At 44.7% G+C, this 24,363-nt stretch overlaps 1 protein-coding gene across 1 annotated transcript in view; it reads left to right on the forward strand.

The window, feature by feature from the left end:
- adamts12 (ADAM metallopeptidase with thrombospondin type 1 motif 12) overlaps positions 1–24,363 on the forward strand; it is a 596,791-nt gene that overhangs the window by 494,005 nt on the left and 78,423 nt on the right. The window contains exons 19-20 of the mRNA XM_033032714.1: positions 10,963–12,180; positions 15,722–15,874. Of these exons, the coding sequence (XP_032888605.1) occupies positions 10,963–12,180; positions 15,722–15,874 (1,371 nt within the window). The remainder of the gene's footprint in view (positions 1–10,962; positions 12,181–15,721; positions 15,875–24,363) is intronic.

Raw genomic sequence — 24,363 nt, forward strand, 5'->3', positions numbered from 1 at the left:
GCCGGCATCCCCCGCGGTCTATAGTTTCCCCGCGGCCCGTCCGGATATCGCCCTTATTACAAAGCCCTCAGAAGTCGCTGACCGCACTGTCAGCGACTCAGGCAGCGAACCCGATGGCCACCCACTACCTGTACTTCCGCGGTCCTTAGCCGGCATCCCCGCGGTTCATAATCAGTTTCCCCGCGGTCCGTCCGGGTTTCGCCGCGTATTACAATATCCAGCAGGAAAACTCTGCGAACAAAAGGACAACCTGAAAAGTAAGTTTGAAAACTTACCTGCAGGATTTGAAACTTACCGCTGGAGGAGCGACACGCCTGCCAGCCAGTCGTGCGCCATGCGTTAGACGTAATGACGCACATGCGGGCTGACGACCTTCTTCACGTAGTCACTCACGTGACTCTGAAGTAAAATCAGTACCCCGTTCCTGCTTTCCCCCGTATCACTTGATTCCATTAGCCGTAAGAGCTATATCTAATGCCCCTGTCTCACTTAGGAAACCTGAACGGAAACCTCTGGAGACTTTGTGCCCCACCCAATGTTTCCATGTGGTTCCCGGAGGTTCCCGGAGGTTTTTGTCAGTCTCCCTACCTGCTTCCACTACCTGCAACCTCCGGCAACCACCTGCAACCTCCGGGAACCGCACGGAAACCTTGGGTGGGGCGCAAAGTCTCCAGAGGTTTCCAAAGTGGGACAGGGGCATAATAACTCTCTCTTGAAAACATCAAATGGGTAAACGTGATGGAGCTAACTTAGCTCTTTGTTAAAATAAAATCAAGATAAAAATATTATGAAAAAACACTGAATACATTTTATGAGATGACTCATTCCACTCAGCTGTTAATTGCCAAAATGATGCAAATTTCAGTCAGGGTGATTATGCAGGTTGAAAGGAAAGTTTACATGAATGAAAAGGGAAGTAAAATTGATCATCCAACTCAGTATCCCGTACCTGCCTTCTCTCCATACCCTCTGATCCCCTTAGCCACAAGGGCCACATCTAACTCCCTCTTAAATATAGCCAATGAACTGGCCTCGACTACCCTCTGTGGCAGAGAGTTCCAGAGATTCACCACTCTCTGTGTGAAAAAAGTTCTTCTCATCTCGGTTTTAAAGGATTTCCCCCTTATCCTTAAGCTGTGACCCCTTGTCCTGGACTTCCCCAACATCGGGAGCAATCTTCCTGCATCTAGCCTATCCAACCCCTTAAGAATTTTGTAAGTTTCTATAAGATCCCCTCTCAATCTCCTAAATTCTAGAGAGTATGACTGCAGGCTAAACCATTTTGATGCACTTAAAAGTGCAATGACAATAAATTGAATCAAATCAAAGCATGTGCAGGCAGACGTGGAACTTTGATCAACAACCGACATATCTAGTTCTGGCTAGTTTTTCGTTGTATTTATCACCATGTTCTGCCATGAAACTCTCATGAAATTTCAACATGTTCTGCCATGAAACTCTCATGAAATTTTGTTTTATCACTCGGTTACTCCTAAGTTTATTTATTTTTAGTTTAGTGATAAAGCGCAGAAACAGACCCTTCAAAACACGCGGTCGTGGGGAACATGTACAAACTCCTTACAGACAGCACCCATAGTCAGGATCGAACCCGGAACTCCGGCGCTGCAAGAGCTGTAAGGCAGAAAATCTTCCGCAGCGCACCCGTGCCGCGACATTATGAAATGTCTTTGTTATCATTCATATTCCTTCCCATGTCGTATCTATAACTTGTTTCTACATATCACAAATGTTGCTGAATTTTACTTAACACAGACTCTGGCAAAGTTTCAATATTAATGCTATTAGACCTCAGTGCTGCATTCGACACTGTTGATCACTCAATACTTTTGGACAGGTTGGAAAAATGGGTGGGGCTCTCAGGCACAGTCTTAAGTTGGTTCAGGTCATATTTACAAGATAGGAACTATTTTGTTTCCATTGGCGACTTTGTATCAGAACCAACCAACGTGACGTGTGGAGTACCGCAAGGTTCGATCTTAGGGCCCTCTTTATTCAACATCTACATGCTCCCACTAGGGCAAATCATGCGAAATAATAATATTGACCACCACTGCTATGCCGATGACACTCAAATCTATGTAGCGCTATCACCAAATGACTATCGCCCCATAGATCTGTTGTGCCAGTGCATTGAGCAAGTCAAAGACTGGATGTGCCAAAATTTTCTCCAACTAAATAAGGACAAAACGGAGATAATTGTTTTTGGTGCTAAAAAAGAAAGGCTTAAAGTAACCCAACACCTTCACTCTCTGTCCCTGAAAACTTCAAACAAAGCCAGAAATCTTGGGGTCATTATGGATTCAGATTTAAATTTCGACAGTCACATCAAATCAGTAACAAAATCGGCCTACTATCACCTCAAAAACATAGCAAGATTAAGAGGACTCATGTCAGCTCAAGACTTAGAAAAACTTGTACATGCCTTTATTAATAGTAGGCTAGATTATTGTAACGGTCTCCTTGCAGGTCTTCCAAAAAAAAAAACTGTCAGGCAGCTACAGCTTGTTCAGAACGCTGTTGCTAGAGTTCTAACAAAGACCAAAAATTTGAGCATATTACACCAATTCTTAAATCCTTACATTGGCTCCCTGTATGTCAGAGAATTGATTTTAAAATCCTGCTGCTCACCTATAAATCACTACATGGTTTAGGGCCAAAGTATATCACTGACATGCTTCCACTATATAAGCCTTCTAAGATCTTCTGAAACCAATCTGCTAGTGATTCCCAGAGTAAATACAAAACATGGGAAAGCAGGATTTAGTTACTATGCAACAAATAGCTGGAATAAACTTCCTGAAGATTTAAGACTTGCCTCAACTTTGACCACTTTTAAAACAAGACTGAAAACTTTTATGTTTACTTTAGCTTTCAGCTAAATCTTAACTACATTGCACTTTTAACTTTTGCACTTTTTATAATGCATTTTTAATTTTGCTTTTCTTTTCTTTTAGTTCTTCTATTTTATTTCATTTTATTATTTCATTTATTGTATGACATGTTTTTATGTGAAGCACTTTGAGTCTGCCTCGTGTATGAAATGTGCTATATAAATAAAGTTGCCTTGCCTTGCCTTGCCTTGCCTTCTCTTTTCATTCATGCAAATTTTCCTTTCAACCTACATAATCACCCTGACTGAAATTAGCATCATTTTGGCAATTAACAGCTGAGTGGAATGAGTCACCTCGTTAAATGTATTCAGTGTTTTTTTCATAATTTTTTAATCAAGATTTTATTTTAACACCACTCCATTAGTGCTGGGTATAATGTAAGGCAGATTGTGTTACTGTCTGAGAAAGAGTGTTCCCTCAAAAACAGTACTTTGAAACTGCTGTGGTCCCTGCAATGGCAAATGAAACTGTCCCACCAAGATACACCATTAAAGAAACAGCACCACTGCTAACAAGGCAACTTCAAACACTCTTGGTATGACAATTCTTGTTTATTTTGTATTTTACTAAAAGATCTTCTGTGATTCGTACTGTAAGGTATGTTGAGGAAGAAACAGAAAATAGGTGCAGGCGTAGGCCATTCGGCTTTTCGAGCCAGCACCGTTATTCAATATTAACATGGCTGATCATCTAAAATCAGTATCCCATTCCTGCTTTCCCCCGTATCACTTGATTCCATTTGCCGTAAGAGCTATATCTAACTCTCTCTTGAAAACATCAAATGGGTAAACGTGACTTGCATCTAAACCGTGGTCTACTTAAGATAGGAAAAAGAAATTCAAATGAAATATTCTGTCAATGTTACTTTCTGAATTGGTTATCAAATTACATTACGAAGAAAAAAGTGAGAAAATAAGAAATAGTATTTCCAATTGATGCTAAGATTAATGTTGGGAGGAAGTAGTTTTCAAAAATAAATTGAGAGAAAGCGTTAGATTTTGGAGCAAAAAGCTCTGGCATCAGGCTTTTCAAGCCGGAAGATGATATATCTAAGGAAAAAATACTGGAGGGACGCAGCACGTCCGGCAGCATCTGTGGAGGGAGATGGATAGTCAATATTTCGGGTCATGGGCATGACCTGCTTAGTTCATAAGGTCTTAAGTGATAGGAGCAGAAATAGGCCATTTGGTCTATTAAGTCTACTCATGGCTGATCTATCTCTCCCTCCTAACCACATTCTCCTACCTTCTCCCCATAACCTCTGACACCCATACAAATTAAGAATCTATCTATCTATCTTGGCCTTGAAAATATCCACAGACATGGCCTCCTCAGCCTTCTGTGGCATAGAATTCCACATTTTCACCACGCTCTGACTAAAGAAATTCCTCCTCATCTCCTACCTACCTTTAATTTTGAGCTTTAATTAATTCAGCGAGTACAGGCCCACTGCCATCAAACGCACCACGTTCCTCCAGCATTTAGGTTTTTACTCAAGATTCCAGTACCTGTAGTCTTTTGTATCTCCATACAACTGAGTAAGATGTTAAAGGGTAGCAGAACAATAGGGCTTAAATAGATATTTCTATTGGGATCTCTGCACTGGCCCAGTGAATCTATGGTATAATTTAATGACTGTGGAGTAACAGAAAATGTGACAGAAATTAAAGAATTATGAATATACATCTCATGTTATCAGCTAATTTCAACATGTTGCATTGGTATATCTTTCCCCACAGTTGCTTCCTGGTCTAATGAAAATTATACAGAATGTATATTTCAATCGTTTTAGATATTTTTCGAGTTCATTTAAAAAAAAACTATAATGATTGTAATTTATTTTGTTGTTGGATCCCATTAATGCCAGGAATTGGTTTCCCATTGGGAATTCCCCAATTTGAGCAGTTTAACTTCTTGGAAGAAGGACTGTCAGGTATTTATTTTTGTACTTGAAGTAATGGTATCTGCCTACTGATAGTCAACAGCAGCATGTGCAGGCAGACGTGGAAGTTTGATCAACAACCAACATATCTACACATCGCAAAATGAGCAACTTACAGCTCCTGACCTTAATAAACAAACTTAGAGGAACTCTGTGGGTCAGGCAGGAAGGAAATGGCAGATGACAATTCTGTTTGGGACAATTTTTCAAGATAGGTCTAAGTTACCTGATAAGGATGCCAAGAAATGGATTCAAAGATTATCCTTAGAGCAGTAACAATCATCAAGAAGTATTTGACTTCAGGTGAAACCAAGAAGCAGTTTCTAAGATTGTTCATCCCTGATTATACTTAATGAATTGAGGGAACGATAGTTGCCCCATGCAAATACATCATCACTGGGATACATATAGCATCTTAACAGCAAAAATCACTGAGACCTTTGGAAGCTCTACCCTACCGACTAGGGTAAGGAGGTATTCCTCGGAATAGAGTAACAGCGGTAAGCAATTTAGCCTCTCAGTCTTGTGACATTACTCAAGTAAGGAAACCAAGAACCAGAGGATATAGATTTCAGGTGAGAGAGGAAAGATTTAACAGGAACTTGAGGGGCAACCTTTTCACACAAAGAGTGGTGGATATAAGGAACGAGCTGCCAGATATGGTAGTTGAGGCAGGTACTATAACAACAACATCTAATTGATATTTGAGCAGGTACCTGGGTAGGAAGCTGTAGAGGGATATGGGCCAAACATGAGCAAGTGGGACTAGTGCAGATGCAGCATATTGGACAACATGGGCCAGTTGAACCGAAGGGTCCGTTTCCATGCTGTATGATTCTATCTACAATACCAGCATTTCTAATGTTATCTGTAAATTTACTAGCATGCCTTCTATATTCTCCTCCATATTGTTGAAATAAACAGCAATGGGCCCGGCACTTCTTCTTCGAGTCCGTTGCAATCTCAGATGTCGTTCTGCCAGCATCTGGCGCAGGTCACAGCTGGTCGGGTCGGTTCAGCCAGGTCCTGGGGGCTGCACTGGGGGGCGTCGCCACACCCCAGTAGGTGGGACATTGTCTGTACTGCTCCACAGCTGCATGTGTCTTCTGCCTGGTAGTTCCATGCTTTCATAAGTGCTTTGCACCTCCCCTGCTCTACTCGTAATCTGTTGAGGGTCTTCCAGGTTGGCCATGGGAGGTCGTGCCCGCTGGCGAGGGATTCAGTCGGAGTGATTCCTCTCTCCATCCAGTCGTGGGCTCATGTGTTGAGCTGGTTCCATTCATCTTTCCAGATGTTGGTCCTTGCTGTTTCTTTGGTTGTCTGGAGAGGTGGGACTGTCTGCAAGAAACTGGCTCTGGATTTCAGTCGGGGTGGAGGTGCTGTGTGTCCGTGCAGGGGGTGCCTGGTGTCGATCTCCTGTGCTCTCCGCTCGTCTTGGGCGACGATGGATCGTCTGATATGGGGGGGGGGCAATACCAGTAGGGCGTAGAGGCACGGGACTGGCGTTGTCTTTATGCATCCCGTGATAATGCGGCAGGTGTCGTTGAGGGCTGTGTCAACCAGTTTGGTGTGGTGGGAGCGGCTCCAGCTTGAGCACGCATATTCAGCTGTGGAGAAGCACAGGGCTAGGGCAGTTGCACGGATGGTTGGTGGATCAGCGCCCCACTTTGAGTTTACCAGTTTGCGCAGGATGTTGTTGCGAGAGTTGACCTTGGCTTTGGTGTTCTGAAGGTGGGTTTTGAAAGAGAGTGTCCTGTCGAGTGTGACTCCGAGGTACACGGGGTGGAAGTGGTTGGAGAGTTTATGGCCATCCCATGAGACGCTCAGTTGTTTTCCTGCATCTCGATTTTTAAGATGGAAGCTGCATAGTTGGGTTTTTGATGGGTTGGGTTTCAGGTGGTTGTTATTGTAGTAGGTTGTCATCTCTTGGAGGGCGCTTTCCAGGACAGGCTCGATCTTCTGAAAGTTCTCCTGTTGGGTGGTGATGCAGAGGTCATCAGCATAGATGAAGCGGCGGCATTGTGGGGGAAGTGGTTGGTCGTTGGTGTAGATGTTGAAGAGGAGGGGGGCCAGTACGCTGCCTTGTGGTAGGCCATTCTTTTGGGCTTTCCATTTGCTCTTCTTGTCGTTTAGTTGAACGAAGAAGCGCCTGTTGTTGAGAAGGCTTTTGATGACTTGGCACAGGTCGAGGTCACCAGTCATGTCAAAAAGTTTCCTGATCATGGTGCGGTGCTGGACAGTGTCGTAGGCAGCGGTGAGGTCTATGAAAGCTGCTCCGGTGATGAGTTTGCACTCAAAACCGTCCTCAATGTGTTGGGTGAGGTTCAGTAGCTGCCCGGCACAGGAGCGGCCAGGGCGGAAGCCAGCTTGATCTTTAGTAAGCTTGGAGTCTATAAGTGGCATAAGGCGTTTGAGTAGTAGCCTCTCATAGAGCTTGTAGGTGATGCAGAGGAGGGAAATGGGTCTGTAGCTCTTTGGGGATGATGGGTCCTTTCCAGGTTTGGGAATTGCAACAGTCTTGGCCTTTCTCCATACAGGTGGGGTTGTTTTCTGTGCCATGCATGAGTTCAGCATTGCTAGGAGCCAGGTCTTTGTTTTAGGTCCAAGGTGCTGTATCATTTCCGTCAGTACATCATCGATTCCTGCTGCTTTCCCAGGTTTCAGCATGCTCATTGCAGCTTCGAGTTCTTCTAGGTCGAAGGGCTTGGTGAGAGCGCTGGCTGGTTGTAGGCGGTCTGTTACCGCTGTCCGGCGGTATTCTCCTGTGGGTCTGCGCCGGTTTTGGCTACGACCGTTTGCCACCAGCTGTGCTGCAACTGAGTTTACTGTGACTGTTGTGAGCGTGGGCGGTGTGGTATGGTCTTCACCGAGGCGGCGGATTGTGGCCCATGCCTTCCTGCTGTTATTGGTCATGTTGGTGTTTTCTATCAACTCCTTCCAGACTTGCCTTCGGTCCTCCCCGACTGTGTTCAACAGGGTCTCTCCGAGTTCCATGGTGGTGGAGGAGAAAGGGTCCTCGTGGTATGCCCTGTGGTAGGCTTTCAGTAGATCGCTGGATGTTTCCGACAGCCCGGGGATGGACTCGGTCTGGCATCCTCTTGGTATATGTCGCCTGGCTGACCTTTTCAGCAGTTCTGTGAACATGGTATAGTTGTTGGGGTGTGATGGAATGCTGGGGATGGAGTCTTCGATCTCCTGTTGGAATGACAGCCAGTCGGCCTTCCGCAGATTGAACCTTCTGCGGAAGGGGACGGTTGTTGCTTGGAGAGCGGATCGGATGGTTATGGTGATTGGCCGGTGTTGCGTATGGGGGATAGGGTCCAGGACCTCTTTCACAGCACCGGATGATAGTTCGCTGCTCACACAAACAAGGTCTGGGTTATATCCTCGTTTCCATCTGGCACTGTGGAAAGATTTTGGCAGTTTGGCGTCATGGATCAGGGTCAGGTGTTTCGACTCGAGCCAGGTTTCGACTTCATCTCCATCTTGATTGTTCACTTCATAGCCCCACAATGAGCTATGGGCATTGAAGTCCCCAATGCTAATGTGGTATTTCCTCTTGCATATGTCTGGCAGTTCAGAGTGGAGGAACGGACTTTGGGGGGGTTTATACACTGATGTGACAGAGATGTTTGGGAGGGCAACTGTGATGGTTTCCATTTGCCCTTCGGTGGTGTGGATCTGATCTCTTCGATCGCGAGGTTTGGTCTGCTGAATACAGCTGACCCATACTGTCTGTGTCGGATCTCGGCCACCAGCTTCATTCCAGGGATGGCTGGTCGGTGTTGTGTAGGGCTGGTGTGGGTTTCCTGCATGCACACTATGTCGAAGCATTTGGCCGCTGTCGCTAGTATGTCTGTCTTGCATCTGGAGAAGCCTTCAATATTGATTGAGGCGATTGACAGTGCAGGCCCCGAGGAGGGCGAGTGTCTGTGGCGCTTCGGCATCGTCATCTAGTAGATTGCTTGGGTAAGTATACAGACATTGGCCTACTGGTGGTAATAATATCAGATTATACCATTCAGTGTTTCCCAGGCTGCACCACGGGGAAGTTTCTGTATTAGCAGCCCGGCCCGGCACTAATCCACTACTAATCACATGCCTCCAATCCAAAAAACAACATTCATTAAAACCTTCTTTCCATGAAGTCAATTATCTATCCAGTTGGGTAGTTCTCCCTGGATCCCATGCAAACTGACCTTCCAGAGCAACCTAATATGCAGAACCTTATCAAATGCCTTGCTAAAGTCGGTATAGACAACATCTACGGCTTTGCCCTTGTCAACCTTTTTGGTTACTTCAAAAAATGAATCAGATTCGTAAGGTCAGATCCCCCACTTCTAAAACCATGCTGACTATCTTTAATTGGTCACTGTCTATCTAAATGCATATGTATCTTAAAGTTCAGAATACTTTCCAGTAACTTGCCAATCACAGATATTAGAAACACTGGTCTATAGTTCCTAAGCTTTTCCTTGCAGGCCTTCTTAAATAGAAGCACATCATTAGCAACCCATGTAGAATTTAGGAGATTGAGAGGGGATCTTATAGAAATTTAGGAGATTGAGAGGGGATCTTATAGAAACTTACAAAATTCTTAAGGGGTTGGACAGGCTAGATGCAGGAAGATTGCTCCCGATGTTGGGGAAGTCCAGGACAAGGGGTCACAGCTTAAGGATAAGGGGGAAATCCTTTAAAACCGAGATGAGAAGAACTTTTTTCACACAGAGAGTGGTGAATCTCTGGAACTCCCTGCCACAGAGGGTAGTCGAGGCCAGTTCATTGGCTATATTTAAGAGGGAGTTAGATGTGGCCCTTGTGGCTAAGGGGATCAGAGGGTATGGAGAGAAGGCAGGTACGGGATACTGAGTTGGATGATCAGCCATGATCATATTGAATGGCGGTGCAGGCTCGAAGGGCCGAATGGCCTACTCCTGCACCTAATTTCTATGTTTCTATGTTTCTAACCCTCCAGAATTCTGGCACCTCACACATGTCTAAAGATAACTCCCATATTTCAGCCAGGATGCCTGCAATTTCTTCTCTAGCTTCCCTTAATTGACTAAGTTAATACCTCTCAGCCTTACAGATCATTGTTTATTCATAGGTTTATTATTTATGTATCTATTTCATGTGATAATACTTCAGTGCAGAAGTATTCAGTAGAAACAAGGAACTGCATATGCTGGTTTATAAAAAATAAGAAACAAAGGGATGGAATAACTCAACGGGTCAGATGTCAATTCTGGAGAACAAGAGTAGGTGACATTTTGGGTTGGGACCCTTCTTCAGCCTGACTGACACGTCAGCTATCCATGTTCTCCAGAGATAGTGCCTGACCTGCTGATTGTTCCAGCACTTTGAGTCTTCAGAAATATTCATTTTTTTCTTACTGGTTTTGATGAATAAAAAAATGAGACATGTCTTCCATAAATTGTAGTAAATCAAAGTGAGCAATGTAAAAGTCATATTAAGCAAATTGTTCATGCAGAATAAAATGCATTTGGAATCATATAGTTTAATAATTCAGCAATTCACAGAAATAATTCATCTTATTGATAGACCTGCTAAATAAATGTCAAGAAATCAGTCTGCAGAAGGATCTCGGCCCGAAACATCACCAATTCCTTTTATCCAGTGATGCTGCCTATCCCGCTGAGTTACTCCAGCATTTTGTGTCTATCTTCAAGAAATAGTGAAGCAGCAGAGTGCATGGAATCAGAACACACTGGAGAAAATTATTCTCTAACTTGTCCATTACTTGTTCATTTTGCTTCCACGGTAGCGGTGTGGAATGAGCTTCCAGTGGAAGTGGTGGAGGCAGGTTCATTGGTATCATTTAAAAATAAATTGGATAGGCATATGGATGAGAAGGGAATGGAGGGTTATGGTATGCGTGCAGGCAGGTGGGACTAAGGGAAAAAAGTTGTTCGGCACGGACTTGTAGGGCCGAGATGGCCTGTTTCCGTGCTGTAATTGTTATATGGCTATATTTTAATCGAAGTGACAATAATGTTCGGAAAGGGATACACTTTGCCTATTAATCTGTTTTGCATAAAGAGGTATTTAAACTGTACCACCTTCTGATCTTTGCTATTTGTTTTACAGTGTTCGGCTACATGTGGAGGTGGAATCCGCACACGGACAGTGACGTGCACCTTGAATAATAAGAGGCTCTGCAATATCTCCAAAAGACCACATACTAAAGGATTGTGTGGCTTAAAGAGTTGCCCCACCAATAGGAAACAACTGCCTCCTCCGCGGAAGCCCAAAGGGGACAAGATTTTTAACAAAGTCTACCCTAACAAGCTGGGGCCTAAATTTGTACCGAATCACTCGGGTGCAAAAGTCCAACCTAATTATAAACACATGCTTATCACTACTGATCAGCCACTTCTCATCAACACCACTGCTCAGCCACCCGATGATATTAACACTGCAATTTCTATATCTACCACAATGAAAAAACAGATATATTTGGACAATAACCTTGACCCCAATGGGGAAAACAACACTGTGTTGTATAATGAACATTATGATAATAAATTTGTTCCAAGCCATCAAACTCTCTCCAGGGAGGGTAATACTACTAACGGAAAGAGATTTCCTGGACACAACACACCTACAATTCAAATTGTGAATGGTACACAAAATACTACTGATAAAAATATTGGGATGTCTGACGACGATGAAATAACCACAGAGAAGATTGATAACTTTCTCTCATTTACAGACGAACCTGAGGTTACTCGTATAATAAGTAAATCTGATGGTGCAGTTGCAACACCAACAGCCCCTGACAATGGCGAAAGATCCACATTGTTTACCAGTCCATGGAAAACCCTTGTGTCTACAGTAAAACCTAGCAGCACTCCAGCAGTTAAGCCAAGTGTAACAACACCGCCTATTTCTGATCATAACAAGTCAGGTTTTTCAAAGTTTAAAGCACACCCAAAAATCAAAGCAACTATTGACAGGCTTAAACTTAAATTACTAATGATGCTAAATCCAGAACGCTTTTCCAATACCAATGATAACACAGCTCTTGATGTGGGCTTTAATGATGAAAAGAGGCACCAGGACAATTCTGAACTTACAACTTCTAGAGCAGTTGTTATCACATCTCCAACGTGGGTGAAACTGTCAAAGCCGCAGGGAAGTAAATCACTGTTCTCTGAAGCACAGACTACCACTGCAGCATCTTTGATGAATACTCTGTCCACAAACACACCAAACAAATTCATCAACATTACCACAGACCATGTTGAATTTGAGAACTTAACTAGTAGAGACATTGTTTTCTGGAAGATTGGAAACTGGAGTGAGGTAAGTCTTCATATAAAGTAAGAAACAGTAACTGGAGTTAATACATACATCAAAGTTTATTACTTTTGAAAGCCTTATGTATTTTATATTTTTTTGTTTTGGAATATGGCCATAAGAGGTGAGTTCAGCATTTACCGGCTAATGTTAATTACTCTTTGAATCAAAGATCTTGCTGGACTACTTCAAAGGACAGCAAAGGATCCTTGGTCACCTATCATTCAGACCTGGCTAACGGACTAATGTCCTTCCCTATATCATGAACTAGATGAGCTCTACCAACAATGTAGCAATGTTTCAATGCTCTCATAGTTCATACTACTATTGTCTTTATATATCCTTCTGGAATAAAAAAATATATTTGATTAGTTTATTGTCATATATACTTGGACGCAATAACATTATTTGTTCACATGAAGCTCACAGAGTAAACAAAAAATAGTGTATGCACAATGCAATAATAAATATGACAGATGCAAAACAGCAGACTAGTGCAAAATATTAGTGCAAACTCTGAGTAATGAAAAATAATATGAAAGTACAATAATGGAATAACCAAATGAGGTTGAGTTAAGAGTAAGAATGCTTGGCAGCACTTCCAGGAATGAAGTGTGAATGAGACCCTTGATTAAGGAGTCAGTGGGGAAGAAGCTGTTCTTACATAGAAACATAGAAATTAGGTGCAGGAGTAGGCCATTCGGCCCTTCGAACCTGCACTGCCATTCAATATGATCATGGCTTCACTCTGGATGTCTGTGCTTTTAAGCTCCTACATCTTCTCCTAGATGGTAGAAGAGAGAAATGAGACTGGCCAGGGTGACAGCAATGCTTGAAGATACATCCAGCCTTCCTGATGCTGCACATCATAAAATGGGATTGAATGGAAGGAAGCGATGGACTGAGCAATGAACAAACAATGAGAAAATGAAAACTCAGGACATTTTTGTCCCGATCATAAACAGACCCCATTCATCTCGGGCTGTATCAAACTAAATTCGACCCTTTCCAACCAGCATTTTAATCAGTCCAGATGCCAGCTACTTTTACCTCTGCAATACTACTGTCTTCCTGCTTCCTTATCCATGCTGTTGCAATCTGCAGGCTTAATATTTTTCCAATATTTTCCTAGCCAGACCTCCCTCCTGTTTAGTTCTTCTAAAAGAGACAAGCTTTTCTTCATAAACAACTTAGGCACCAGAGTTTTAGAAGAGCTTATGAACTCACTTCACACTTTGTCCAAACTGCATTGATTCACAAGATGCTAAAACCGCCAGAATTAAAATTTGACCTGCTTCCAATTTATAGTCAAATTAATTATAGGGGTCTGAACTAAAGCTGAGTTTTAAAGGGAAGGGCCAGTTCAAAAACATGTTCACATCCTAAATTGGATCACAATGCTGGATTAATCCTATGCTTGGGTCACTTAGTAGCTGGAAGACCAAAACTTAGAAAAATTCCAGGTCAGATACTACTTCTCTCCCATCCTTCCCCTGCTCGCCTTCAGCGCCTCTACAGCCTCTTCAGATCACAATATTAAGTCCTACAGCAGCAGCACTGCCTTAAGCTCCTATACCACTGGCCTGCAGTGGAAATTTGAGCATGCCCTCTATATCTTAGTCAGAAATTGGAATAGATGTTGTCAGACTAATTTGTACCAACACAGTATTTCAATCTGAAGAATTACATCCATTGTAAAGTGCAGTGAGCCTTATACGTTAGCAATAAAAATACAATATATGTTGTAACATTGCATTCATACCTGGATCAGAAGACTGCAGCTGTCAAGACAAATGAACTCTAAGCTACCTTGGAAGTGAAATAAATGGAATCAAACTTAAATCCGCATGTAACAAAATGAACCTAATCAAGTTGAATTAACGCATGCTAATATACAATATTAGTACAGAGGTAGAAGTGAAGGGAATGAGAGTTGTGATTTCTGGGGACCAGGAACACAGTGAAGGTGACATTTTTTCACTGCTGATTTGTAATTTAGAGCAATAACCTGGTACCACAAGGATTCTGCTCAAGCTAATAAAGCACCAAAAATTCTATCTGCAGAGAGTAAGAATGCCCTTTGCTTCCTGACCGCTTAGTTGCTCCATCATTTTGTGTCCATCTTTGGTGTAAACTAGCATCTGCAGAACCATCTGCAAAATCTGCTCATCCCCCGAAGACCAGAGACCTGGAGGATGGATCCGACGACAATGATGGATATGACCGGCAAGGAGTGACACTGGTAGGAGAGGAGATGGAACCGGGGTCTGGCCTATCGCACCCAAGGAGGTCAGCTGCGGGAAGCTTCCCCAGGAGAGGGATGCCGGTTCGCAGGCCGACCCGCACGTCCAAGGGAAGGCGATGGTTGGAAGCCCACAGAAGCATGCCTGCAATGGACACTGCTCAAATTGCCTCGAGAGGTACCAACACTGCTCAAAATCCCTCTTGGAGGGGAGGACGCTCCTCAAACTGCGGAGCATCTTGGACAATACAGCTCACCCCCCTCCATGACACTCTAATAACACACTGGTCAACATGAGGAGCACCTTCAGCAACAGACTAGTTCCACTAAGATGCAGCACAGAACACCACAGGCGATCCTTTTTCCCTGTGGCTATCAAACTACAACTCCTCCCCCTTCTATGATGGGGTGGAATGACCACCCTCTCACTGCCCTTCCCCAATCTTTGCACATCCCCAATCCTGGACTTTCCACTCGTCACTTTAATGCCTTGTATCTTATGTTTTATGAGTGTTGGCTGACCAGTTTCCCTCCTGGGATAAATAAAGGTCTATCGTAGAGTGGACAGAACTCTGAAAATGGCACCAATGCTTGATGACTCTTGCCCGCGGAATCAGTCGACTATTTCAGTACAATTTGCGAATCGGGATGTCCTTGCTCTACTCGACTGTTTGTAAGAAAATAATTTCACAATGCATTGCACTTCACAAATGTGACTATTATTGTCACCATTCAGCATGAAAAGCTGCAACAAATGATGTTGGTCAGTCAGGTGTTCTATCGTGGTTTCTGGAGGGATTAGCATAGAAGTGGCACATTTACATGTAATTTTCAAATGCCTGCACATAAACACAAATTTAAGTGTATACCTGGAGTCAACTAGTAATACGTGTAAATATTGACCAGTCATTTATATTGAAATGAATGTGGATACCAAAATGTGAATGAAAGCATTAAGCAACAAAAACATACCGATCCTTTGCAGTCTCAAAAGAAAATCCGAGTTGAAAGGTTTGGATAGCACAACATTATCGAACAATCGTTCTGTACCCAAATTCAAAGCTGAAGCGTGTATAACAGATTTGTACACTTCTAGCCTCTAACATTTAGTATTGGGATTGAATCGAATTGTAAAACACGCTATTAAAATGTGCCTGATACACAGAGGCAGCACCTGCAAATTCATTCCGTGAGACCAATCTTTTTTTTGTATGCTTATGATGATTATAGATTTAGCAAATTGCTGTGTCTGTTTTTGGTTACCATGGCTTTGTGGGCTTCATGCCTCCATTACTTTCTGTGCAGTGCTCTACCACATGCGGAGTTGGTGCTGTGTGGAGACAGGTGGAGTGCAGTACTGATGAAGAATCTGACTGTGATAAGATTAAGAAACCAGTCCCTGCTCGGAGATGTTTTGTACGTCCTTGTGCTACATGGAAAATAGATAACTGGAGCAAGGTAAGCGAGGGGAAATTACAGAGGGATTAAGGGAATAGTTATGTCCCGCTTCCTCACCACCACTTGACTCACTTTGACCCATTTTTCCCGAGAAAACTCCAATCCATTAGTCCTAGAATCATGCAGCATAGAAACAGGCCCTTCAGCCCAACTTGTCTCTGCTGACCAAGATCTCCCATTTAAGCTAGTCCCATTGCCTGTGTTTGGCCCATATCATTCTAAACCTTTAGAAAGATCTTTATTGTGCTATGTTATTTCACCAGGATGACACAGTGACGCAGCGGTAGAGCTGCTATGTTACAGCGCCAGAGACCCAAGTTCGATCCTGACCTCGGGTGTTGTCTGTGTGGAGTTCGTACACTCTCCCTTTGACTACATGGGTTTTGTCCAGATACTCTGGTTTCCTCCCACATTCCAAATATGTACTACTTTGCAGGTTAATTGGCTTCTGTAAATTGCCCCAAGTGTGTAGGATAGAACTAGTGAAAGATTGATCGCTGGTTGGCGTGGACTAGGTGGGCGGAAGGGCATGTTTCTGCACTATATCTCTAAACTAAACTAAACTAAAACTGCTTTTCCCCTTCACCTTGATCCTATGTCCTCTGGTCCTCGATTTCTCTTCTTTGGGCAAGAGACTTTGTGCATCTACCCAATCTATTCCTCTCATTTAACCCTCTTCCAGATGGTAAATTACAATTAGTCCCTCCAAGTTACCCGTCGCCAAAGACAGTCTCAATGTTCCAATCAAAACTGGTAAAGAGACTGCACAACCCAAAACACCCTCCAAATGTTTCCCTCAATTTTCCACTCAGCTGCTGGTACTGCAAGACTTTGTGGTTACTTAAGGAACTGCAATATGGCATAAGTGTGATGTAAAGTTCAGATAATTTTATACAACATACAATAATGAATGAAGCTTTCATTGTACAAACAGATTCATGCTAATTTCCCAGATCTAATAAATAGTTCGTAAACACCAACATCTCAGTCACCAGAGTCTTCGGCAAGGAGGTTACGCATAAAGCTCGAGAGGACGGAACGCGGTGAACACGTCGGGGCAGATGAGACAGTGTGAGACTTGCAGAATGTGGGAGCCCAGGGACACAGATGGAGCCTCTCGTTGCTACAACTATGACAAGTGCGTCCAGCTTCAGCTCCTAAAGGATCGTGTTGGGGCACTGGAGAAGCAGCTGGATGAACTCAGGGCCATCTGGGTAAACGAGAGTTTCCTGGTCAGTACCTACAGTGAGGTAGTCATGCTGAGGATACAGGAAGAACCAAGGTGTGTGACGGAGAGAAAGGGTGAAAATCGTGGAGTGCAGAAGACCCACGTGGCTGTGCCTAATGAAAACAGATACACCCTCTTGGGAACTGTCCGGGGAGACGATGTTTCCAGTCCGAGTGGCGGACACGTCAGTGGCTCCAATCCTAGAGATGGGACTCGACCGGCGAGACCGACTTCGGGCAGAGCCCTAGTGGTGGGTGACTCCATTGCCTGAGGAGTGGACAGGAGATTCTGTGGCGGCAGACGAGACACAAGGATGGTCTGTTGCCTCCCTGGTGTCAGGGTTCAGGATGTCACAAGCCGAATTCAGAACATCCTCGAGAGAGAAGGTGAACAGCCAGCAGTAGTTGTGCACGTAGGCACAAACAACATCGGGAAGAAGAGGAAGGAGGTTCTCCAACATGACTTCAGAGAGTTGGGAAGAAGACTGAAATGCCGGAATTCTAGGGTGGTTATCTCTGGATTTCTTCCAGTACCTCGTGCTAGTGAGGACAGGAACAGGGAGATAGGGGATCTGAATGTGTGGCTGAGGGGCTGGAGCATAGAGCAAGGATTTAGATTTATAGACCACTGGGATCTCTTTTGGGTTAGGGGTGACCTGTACAAAAGGGACGGGTTACACCTTAACTAGAGGGGGACCGACACTGTGCATTTATGTAAATAAAGCATGGTGCATGGACTCCACCATCATCGAGAGTCACTGCTCAGCTAACCTAGAGTTCCTCTTGGTTAGATGCAGACCGTTCTATCTGCCCAGAGAGTTTACCTCCACTGTTGTGACTGCAGCCTATATTCCTCCTGATGCTAATGCCAAGCTTGCAATGAAAGAGCTGCATACTTCCATTAGCAAACAACAGACTCACAACCCCGAGGCAGCCTTCATTGTTGCGGGTGACTTCAATCACTCCAACCTGAAGACTGTACTCCCCAAATTCCACCAACATGTCTCCTTCGCCACCAGAGAAGACAAGACACTGGACAAAGTCTACACTAACATGGCTGAAGCTTACAAAGCCGTCCCCCTCCCCCACCTTGGACAGTCTGATCACCTCTCATTGTTCCTGCTCCCAAAGTACTCCCCACTCATCAGACGGGTTAAACCCACTGTGAGGACAGTTAAAGTCTGGTCAGAGGAGGCGGACTCCACACTTCAGCAGTGATTTGGAAACACTGACTGGAAGGCGTTTGCAGCCCAGGCCACCCTTGACTCCCACACGGACATTGATTCCTATACATCCTCTATTCTGGACTTTATCAACTCCACCATCAACAGCGTCACCTCCCTCAAACGGGTGACTATATTCCCGAATCAGAAGCCATGGATGAACAGCGAGGTCAGGCTACTGCTGAAAGCATGGGACAGGTCAGGCGATGCCCGAGCCTACAGTTCATCCAGGGCTAACCTGAAGAGGGGCATCAAGAAGGCCAAGCACTGCCATAAGCTCAGGATTGAGGAGCACTTCAACAACAACTCCGACCCCCGACGCATGTGGCAAGGCATCCAGGCCATCACGGACAATAGACCCACCAACACCACCCCCACATCCAGCAACACCTCCTTCCTTGAGGAGCTTAATCACTTCTATGGCCGCTTTGACAGGGACAATCTAGAGATGGCCATCAAGGCTGTGCTCCCTGCCGATCACCAGCCCCTCACACTCACCCCCTACGAAGTGTACGTGGAACTGAGTAGGATTAATGCACGTAAGGCTGCTGGCCCTGACAGCATCCCCGGGCGCGTCCTCAGGGCCTGTGCTGCGCAGCTGACAGACGTCTGGACTGGCATCTTCAACGTGTCACTTGCCCAAGCAGTTGTCCCCACGTGCCTTAAAACCACCTCCATCGTGCCGGTGCCAAAACACTCCACTGCGGCAAGCCTCAACGACTTCCGCCCAGTTGCACTTACTCCCATCATCACCGTGCTTCGAGAGGCTGCTCCTGGCACACCTCAAAGGCTGCCTACCTCCCACACTGGGACCCCTATCTGTTCGCCTACCGCAAGAACAGGAGTACGGAGGATGCCATCTCAACGGCTCTTCACTCCGCCCTCTCCCACCTCGACAACAGAGACACTTACGTAAGAATGCTGTTCATCGATTACAGCTCAGCATTCAACACCATTATACCCTCTAAACAGATCACCAAACTCGGTGACCTGGACATCGACCCCTCCCTCTGCAACTGGATACTGGACTTTCTAACCAACAGACCCCAGTCTGTTAGGTTGGACAAGCACACCTCTTCAACCCTCACCCTGAACACCGGCGTTCCATAGGGCTGTGTGCTGAGCCCCCTCCTCTATTCCCTCTTCACCTATGTCTGCACACCTGTACATGGTACTAACACCATCATCAAGTATGCAGATGATACAACGGTGATTGGCCTCATCAGCAACAACGATGAGTCAGCCTATAGGGAGGAGGTCCAGCTCCTAGCAGCATGGTGCGCTGACAACAACCTGGCCCTTAACTCCAAGAAGACCAAGGAGCTCATTGTAGACTTCAGAAAGTCTAGGGGCGGCACTCACACCCCCATCCACATTAACGGGACGGAGGTGGAACGTGTTTCCTAGCTTCAGGTTCCTGGGGGTAAACATCTCCGATGACCTCTCTTGGACCCACAATACCTCAACTCTTGTCAAGAAGGCTCACCAGTGTCTCCTCTTCCTGAGGAGACTGAAGAAGGTCCATCTGTCTCCTCAGATTCTGGTGAACTTCTTACTGCTGCACCATCGAGAGCATCCTTACCAACTGCATCACAGTATGGTATGGCAACTGCTCTGTCTCCGACCGGAAAGCACTGCAGAGGGTGGTGAAAATTGCCCAACGCATCACCGGTTCCTCACTCCCCTCCATTGAGTCTGTCCAAAGCAAGCGTTGTCTGCGAAGGGCGCTCAGCGTCGCCAAGGACTGCTCTCACCCCAACCATGTACTGTTTACCCTCCTACCATCCGGGAGGCGCTACAGGTCTCTCCGTTGCCGGCCCAGCAGGTCCAGGAACAGCTTCTTCCCTGTCGCTGTTACATTACTCAACACTGTACCTCGGTGATTACCAATCACCCCCCCCACCCCGGACACTCCTCCCACCAGGAAAAAATAATAATTGCACTACTATGACTGTATGCACGTAAATATATTTATTTATTGCTCATATTCTATGTCGCTCTTCGACGGAGATGCTAACTGCATTTCGTTGTCACTGTATTGTACACTGCACAATGACAATAACGTTTGAATCTGAATCTGATTCTGGCAGGCAGGTTTGCTAGGGCTACACGTGTGGGTTTCAACTAAATAGTGGGGGGTAGGGATTGACAATTTGGGAGTGTAAAGATGGAGTTGAAGGGGAAGTGGCTGCAGGAAAAATTACAAAAGATTCTCGAATTAATGGGAAGGAAAGCTCGAGAATGGACAACAGAGTAAGGTCAGGGACAATTGGCTTTGTGAGCGGTGCGAGGGGGGAAGTGAATACGGAGGTCAAAGTGCTGTATATGAATGCGCAAAGTAAAAGGAATAAAGTGGATGAGCTTGAGGCTCAGTTAGAAACCGGCAAGTATGATGTTGTGGGAATTACTGAGACATGGTTGCAAGAGGGCCAGGGCTGGGAACTGAATATTCAAGGGTATACCTCCTATCGAAAAGACAGACAGGTGGGCAGAGGGGGTGGGATTGCCCTGTGGGTGAGGAATGAAATTCAGTCCCTTGCAAGGGGTGACATTGAAACATGAGATGTGGTCAGTATGGATAGAACTGAGGCATTGTAAGGGTAAAAATACCCTAATGGGACTAATCTACAGGCCCCCAAACAGGAGCCTGGACATAGGGCGCATGTTGAATCAGGAGTTAAAAATTGGCATCTAGTAAAAGTAATGCTGTGGTTGTTATGGGAGATTTCAACATGCAGGTAGACTTGGAAAATCAGGTTGGTACTGGACCCCAAGAAAGGGACTTTGTAGAGTGCTTTGTGATGGATTGTTAGAACAGCTTGTATTGGAGCCTACCAGGGAGAAGGCAATTTTGGATTTGGTGTTATGTAATGAACCGGATTTGATAAAGGACCTCGAGGTTAATGAGCCATTAGGAGTCAGTGACCATAACATGGTCAGGTTTAATCTACAATTGGAGAGGGAGAAGGGTAGATCGGAGGTGTCAGTGTTGCAGTTGAATAAAGGGGACTATGGGGCCATGTTGGACCCTTGAAGATCGAAAAAGGTGAATTTATTATTGGGAACAAGGAAATGTTAGATGAGTTGAACAGGTACTTTGGATCGGTCTTCACTAAGGAGGACACAAACAATCTTCCTGATTTAGTAGTGGCCAGAGGATCTGGGGTGACGGAGGAACTGAAGGAAATCCACATTAAGCAGGAAATGGTGTTGGATAGACTGATGGGACTGAAGGCTGATAAATCCCCAGGGCCTGATGGTCTGCATCCCAGGGTAGTTAAGGATGTGGTTCCAGAAATCGTGGATGCATTGGTGATAATTTTCCAATGTTCTATAGACTCAGGATCAGTTCCTGTGGAGTGGAGAGTAGCTAAAGTTATCCCACTTTTTAAGAAAGGCGGGAGAGAGAAAACAGGGAATTATAGACCAGTTAGCCTGACATCGGTGGTGGGGAAGCTGCTGGAGTCAATTATAAAAGATGAGATAGCCGAACATTTGGATAACATTTGGATAACTGGATCGGTTTGAGTCAGCATGGATTTAAGAAGGGGAAATCATGCTTGACTAATCTTCTGGAATTTTTTGAAGATGTAACTAGGAAAATGGACAAGGGAGAGCCAGTGGATGTAGTGTACCTGGACTTTCAGAAAGCATTTGATAAGGTTCCACATAGGAGATTAGTGGGCAAAATTAGGGCACATGGCATTGGGGGTAGAGTGCTGACATGGATAGAGAAGTGGTTGGCAGACAGGAAACAAAGAGTAGGGATTAACGGGTCCCTTTCAGAATGGCAGGCAGTGACTAGTGGGGTACCGCAAGGCTCGGTGCTGGGCCCGCAGCTATTTACAATATACATCAATGATTTGGATGAAGGGATTCAAAGTAACATTAGCAAATTTGCAGATGACACAAAGCTGGGTGGCAGTGTGAACTGTGAGGAGGATGCTATGAGAATGCAGGGTGACTTGGACAGGTTGGGGGAGTGGGCAGATGCATGGCAGATGAAGTTTAATGCAGATAAATGTGAGGTTATCCACTTTGGTAGCAAAAACAGGAAGGCAGATTACTATCTAAATGGCGTCAAGTTGGGTAAAGGAGAAGTACAACGGGATCTGGGGGTCTTTGTACATCCGTCTATGAAAGTAAGCATGCAGTTACAGCAGGCAGTGAAGAAAGCGAATGGCATGTTGGCCTTTATAACAAGAGGAATCGAATATAGGAGCAAAGAGGTCCTTCTGCAGTTGTACAGAGCCCTAGTGAGACCACACCTGGAGTATTGTGTGTAGTTTTGGTCCCCTAATTTGAGGAAGGACATTCTTGCTATTGAGGGAGTGCAGCGTAGGTTTACAAGGTAAATTCCCGGGATGGCGGGACTGTCATATGCTGAGAGAATGGAGCAGCTGGGCTTGTACACTCAGGAGTTTAGAAGGATGAGAGGGAACCTCATTGAAACATATAAGATTGTTAAGGGCTTGGACACGCTAGAGGCAGGAAACATTTTCCCGATAATGGGGAAGTCCAGAACCAGGGACACAGTTTAAGAATAAGGAGTAAGCCATTGGTCCCCTAATTTGAGGAAGGACTCTGAATTTCCCTGAGGGGATCAATAAAGTATTTATTATTATTATATTTATTATTATTTAGAACGGAGACGAGGAAACACTATTTCTCACAGAGAGTGGTGAGTCTGTGGAATTCTCTGCTTCAGAGAGCGGTGTTGGCGGGTTCTCTGGATGCTTTCAAGAGAGAGCTAGATAGGGCACTTAAAAATAGCGGAGTCAGGGGATGTGGGGAGATGGCAGGAACGAGGTTGTCTATTGTCAACCAATATTCATTTCTACATCAGTTATTAACTGACAATTAAAGAAGCAAAATTATGAAAATATTTTAATGTATATGAAAAACAAGTATGAAAAACTTTTTTCCACCTATGCTAAAAATAGTATAGGTACACAAAATTGCTGGAGAAACTCAGCGGGTGCAGCAGCAGCTATGGAGCGAAGGAAATAGGCGACGTTTCGGGCCGAAACCCTTCTTCAGACTGATGGGGGGTGGGGGGGAGAAGGAAGGAAAAAGGGGAGGAGGAGGAGCCCGAGGGCGGGCGGGTGGGAGGGTGGGAGGGGACAGCTAGAGGGTACCTTCTTGCTCACTCAGCTATAGGCATATGTTGAAAATACCTACTGACAGCCATAGAACTACAGTAAGAAAAAAGCTTTTAATAATTGGAGAAGCTGAATAATTAATCAAATTTACCAGAAGCAAAATGAACTATGAATATTGGAACTATGAAATGCATGAGCTAGAACTAATGATTCACTACATATTGAATCCAGTGTTGAGCTCAGAAGCTGCAATATATGGTCAGAATGGATGTGGGAAGAGGCCACCGTGCCCTGATTCATTTTTTCCTCACCTCTCCCTGTTAGTGCAGCATCGTACTTGAAGACTGGATTGATGTATTCTGCAAAGCATTTACACAATGTGTGTTTGACAGGGGTCATGTGCGTGCACAATACCAGGCACAAAACAACGGGCGTTCTATTTTGAGCTCTTTCATGGGAAGAGGTTACCAGACATTTAGTGAAAAGGGTTCAAGAATGGGTCAAAACCTTTGTGTAAGAAATACAGAAACAAGGAGCTGCAGATGTTGGTTTGCACAAAACGGCACAAAGTGCTTGAGTGACTCAGCGAGTCAGGCAGCATCTCTAGAGAACATCGATAGGTGACGTTTCGGGAGGGTGGTCTGAAGAATGGTCCTGACGCGAAATATCATCTATCCATGTTCTCCTTAGGATGGGACGGAGAACATCAATTACATGCATTGGCAGTGCAGAAGCAGGTGCGGCATCTCTCTTGGTTGCTCAGAAGGTGTCATGAGCAGAGGCATGGATGTTGGACAGAGAGCATGAACAAAAAAATGCTGGAAATACTCAGCAGATCAGGCGTCAATAATTAGATGAAAACAAGTTGTCATTTCAGAATGATAAAAAAAAAGATTATACTATTCAAAAACCAAAATAAGTAAACTTTTCTCCTAAC

The sequence above is a fragment of the Amblyraja radiata genome, chromosome 1 (genome assembly GCF_010909765.2).
Source record: "Amblyraja radiata isolate CabotCenter1 chromosome 1, sAmbRad1.1.pri, whole genome shotgun sequence".
Taxonomy (NCBI): Eukaryota; Metazoa; Chordata; class Chondrichthyes; order Rajiformes; family Rajidae; genus Amblyraja; species Amblyraja radiata.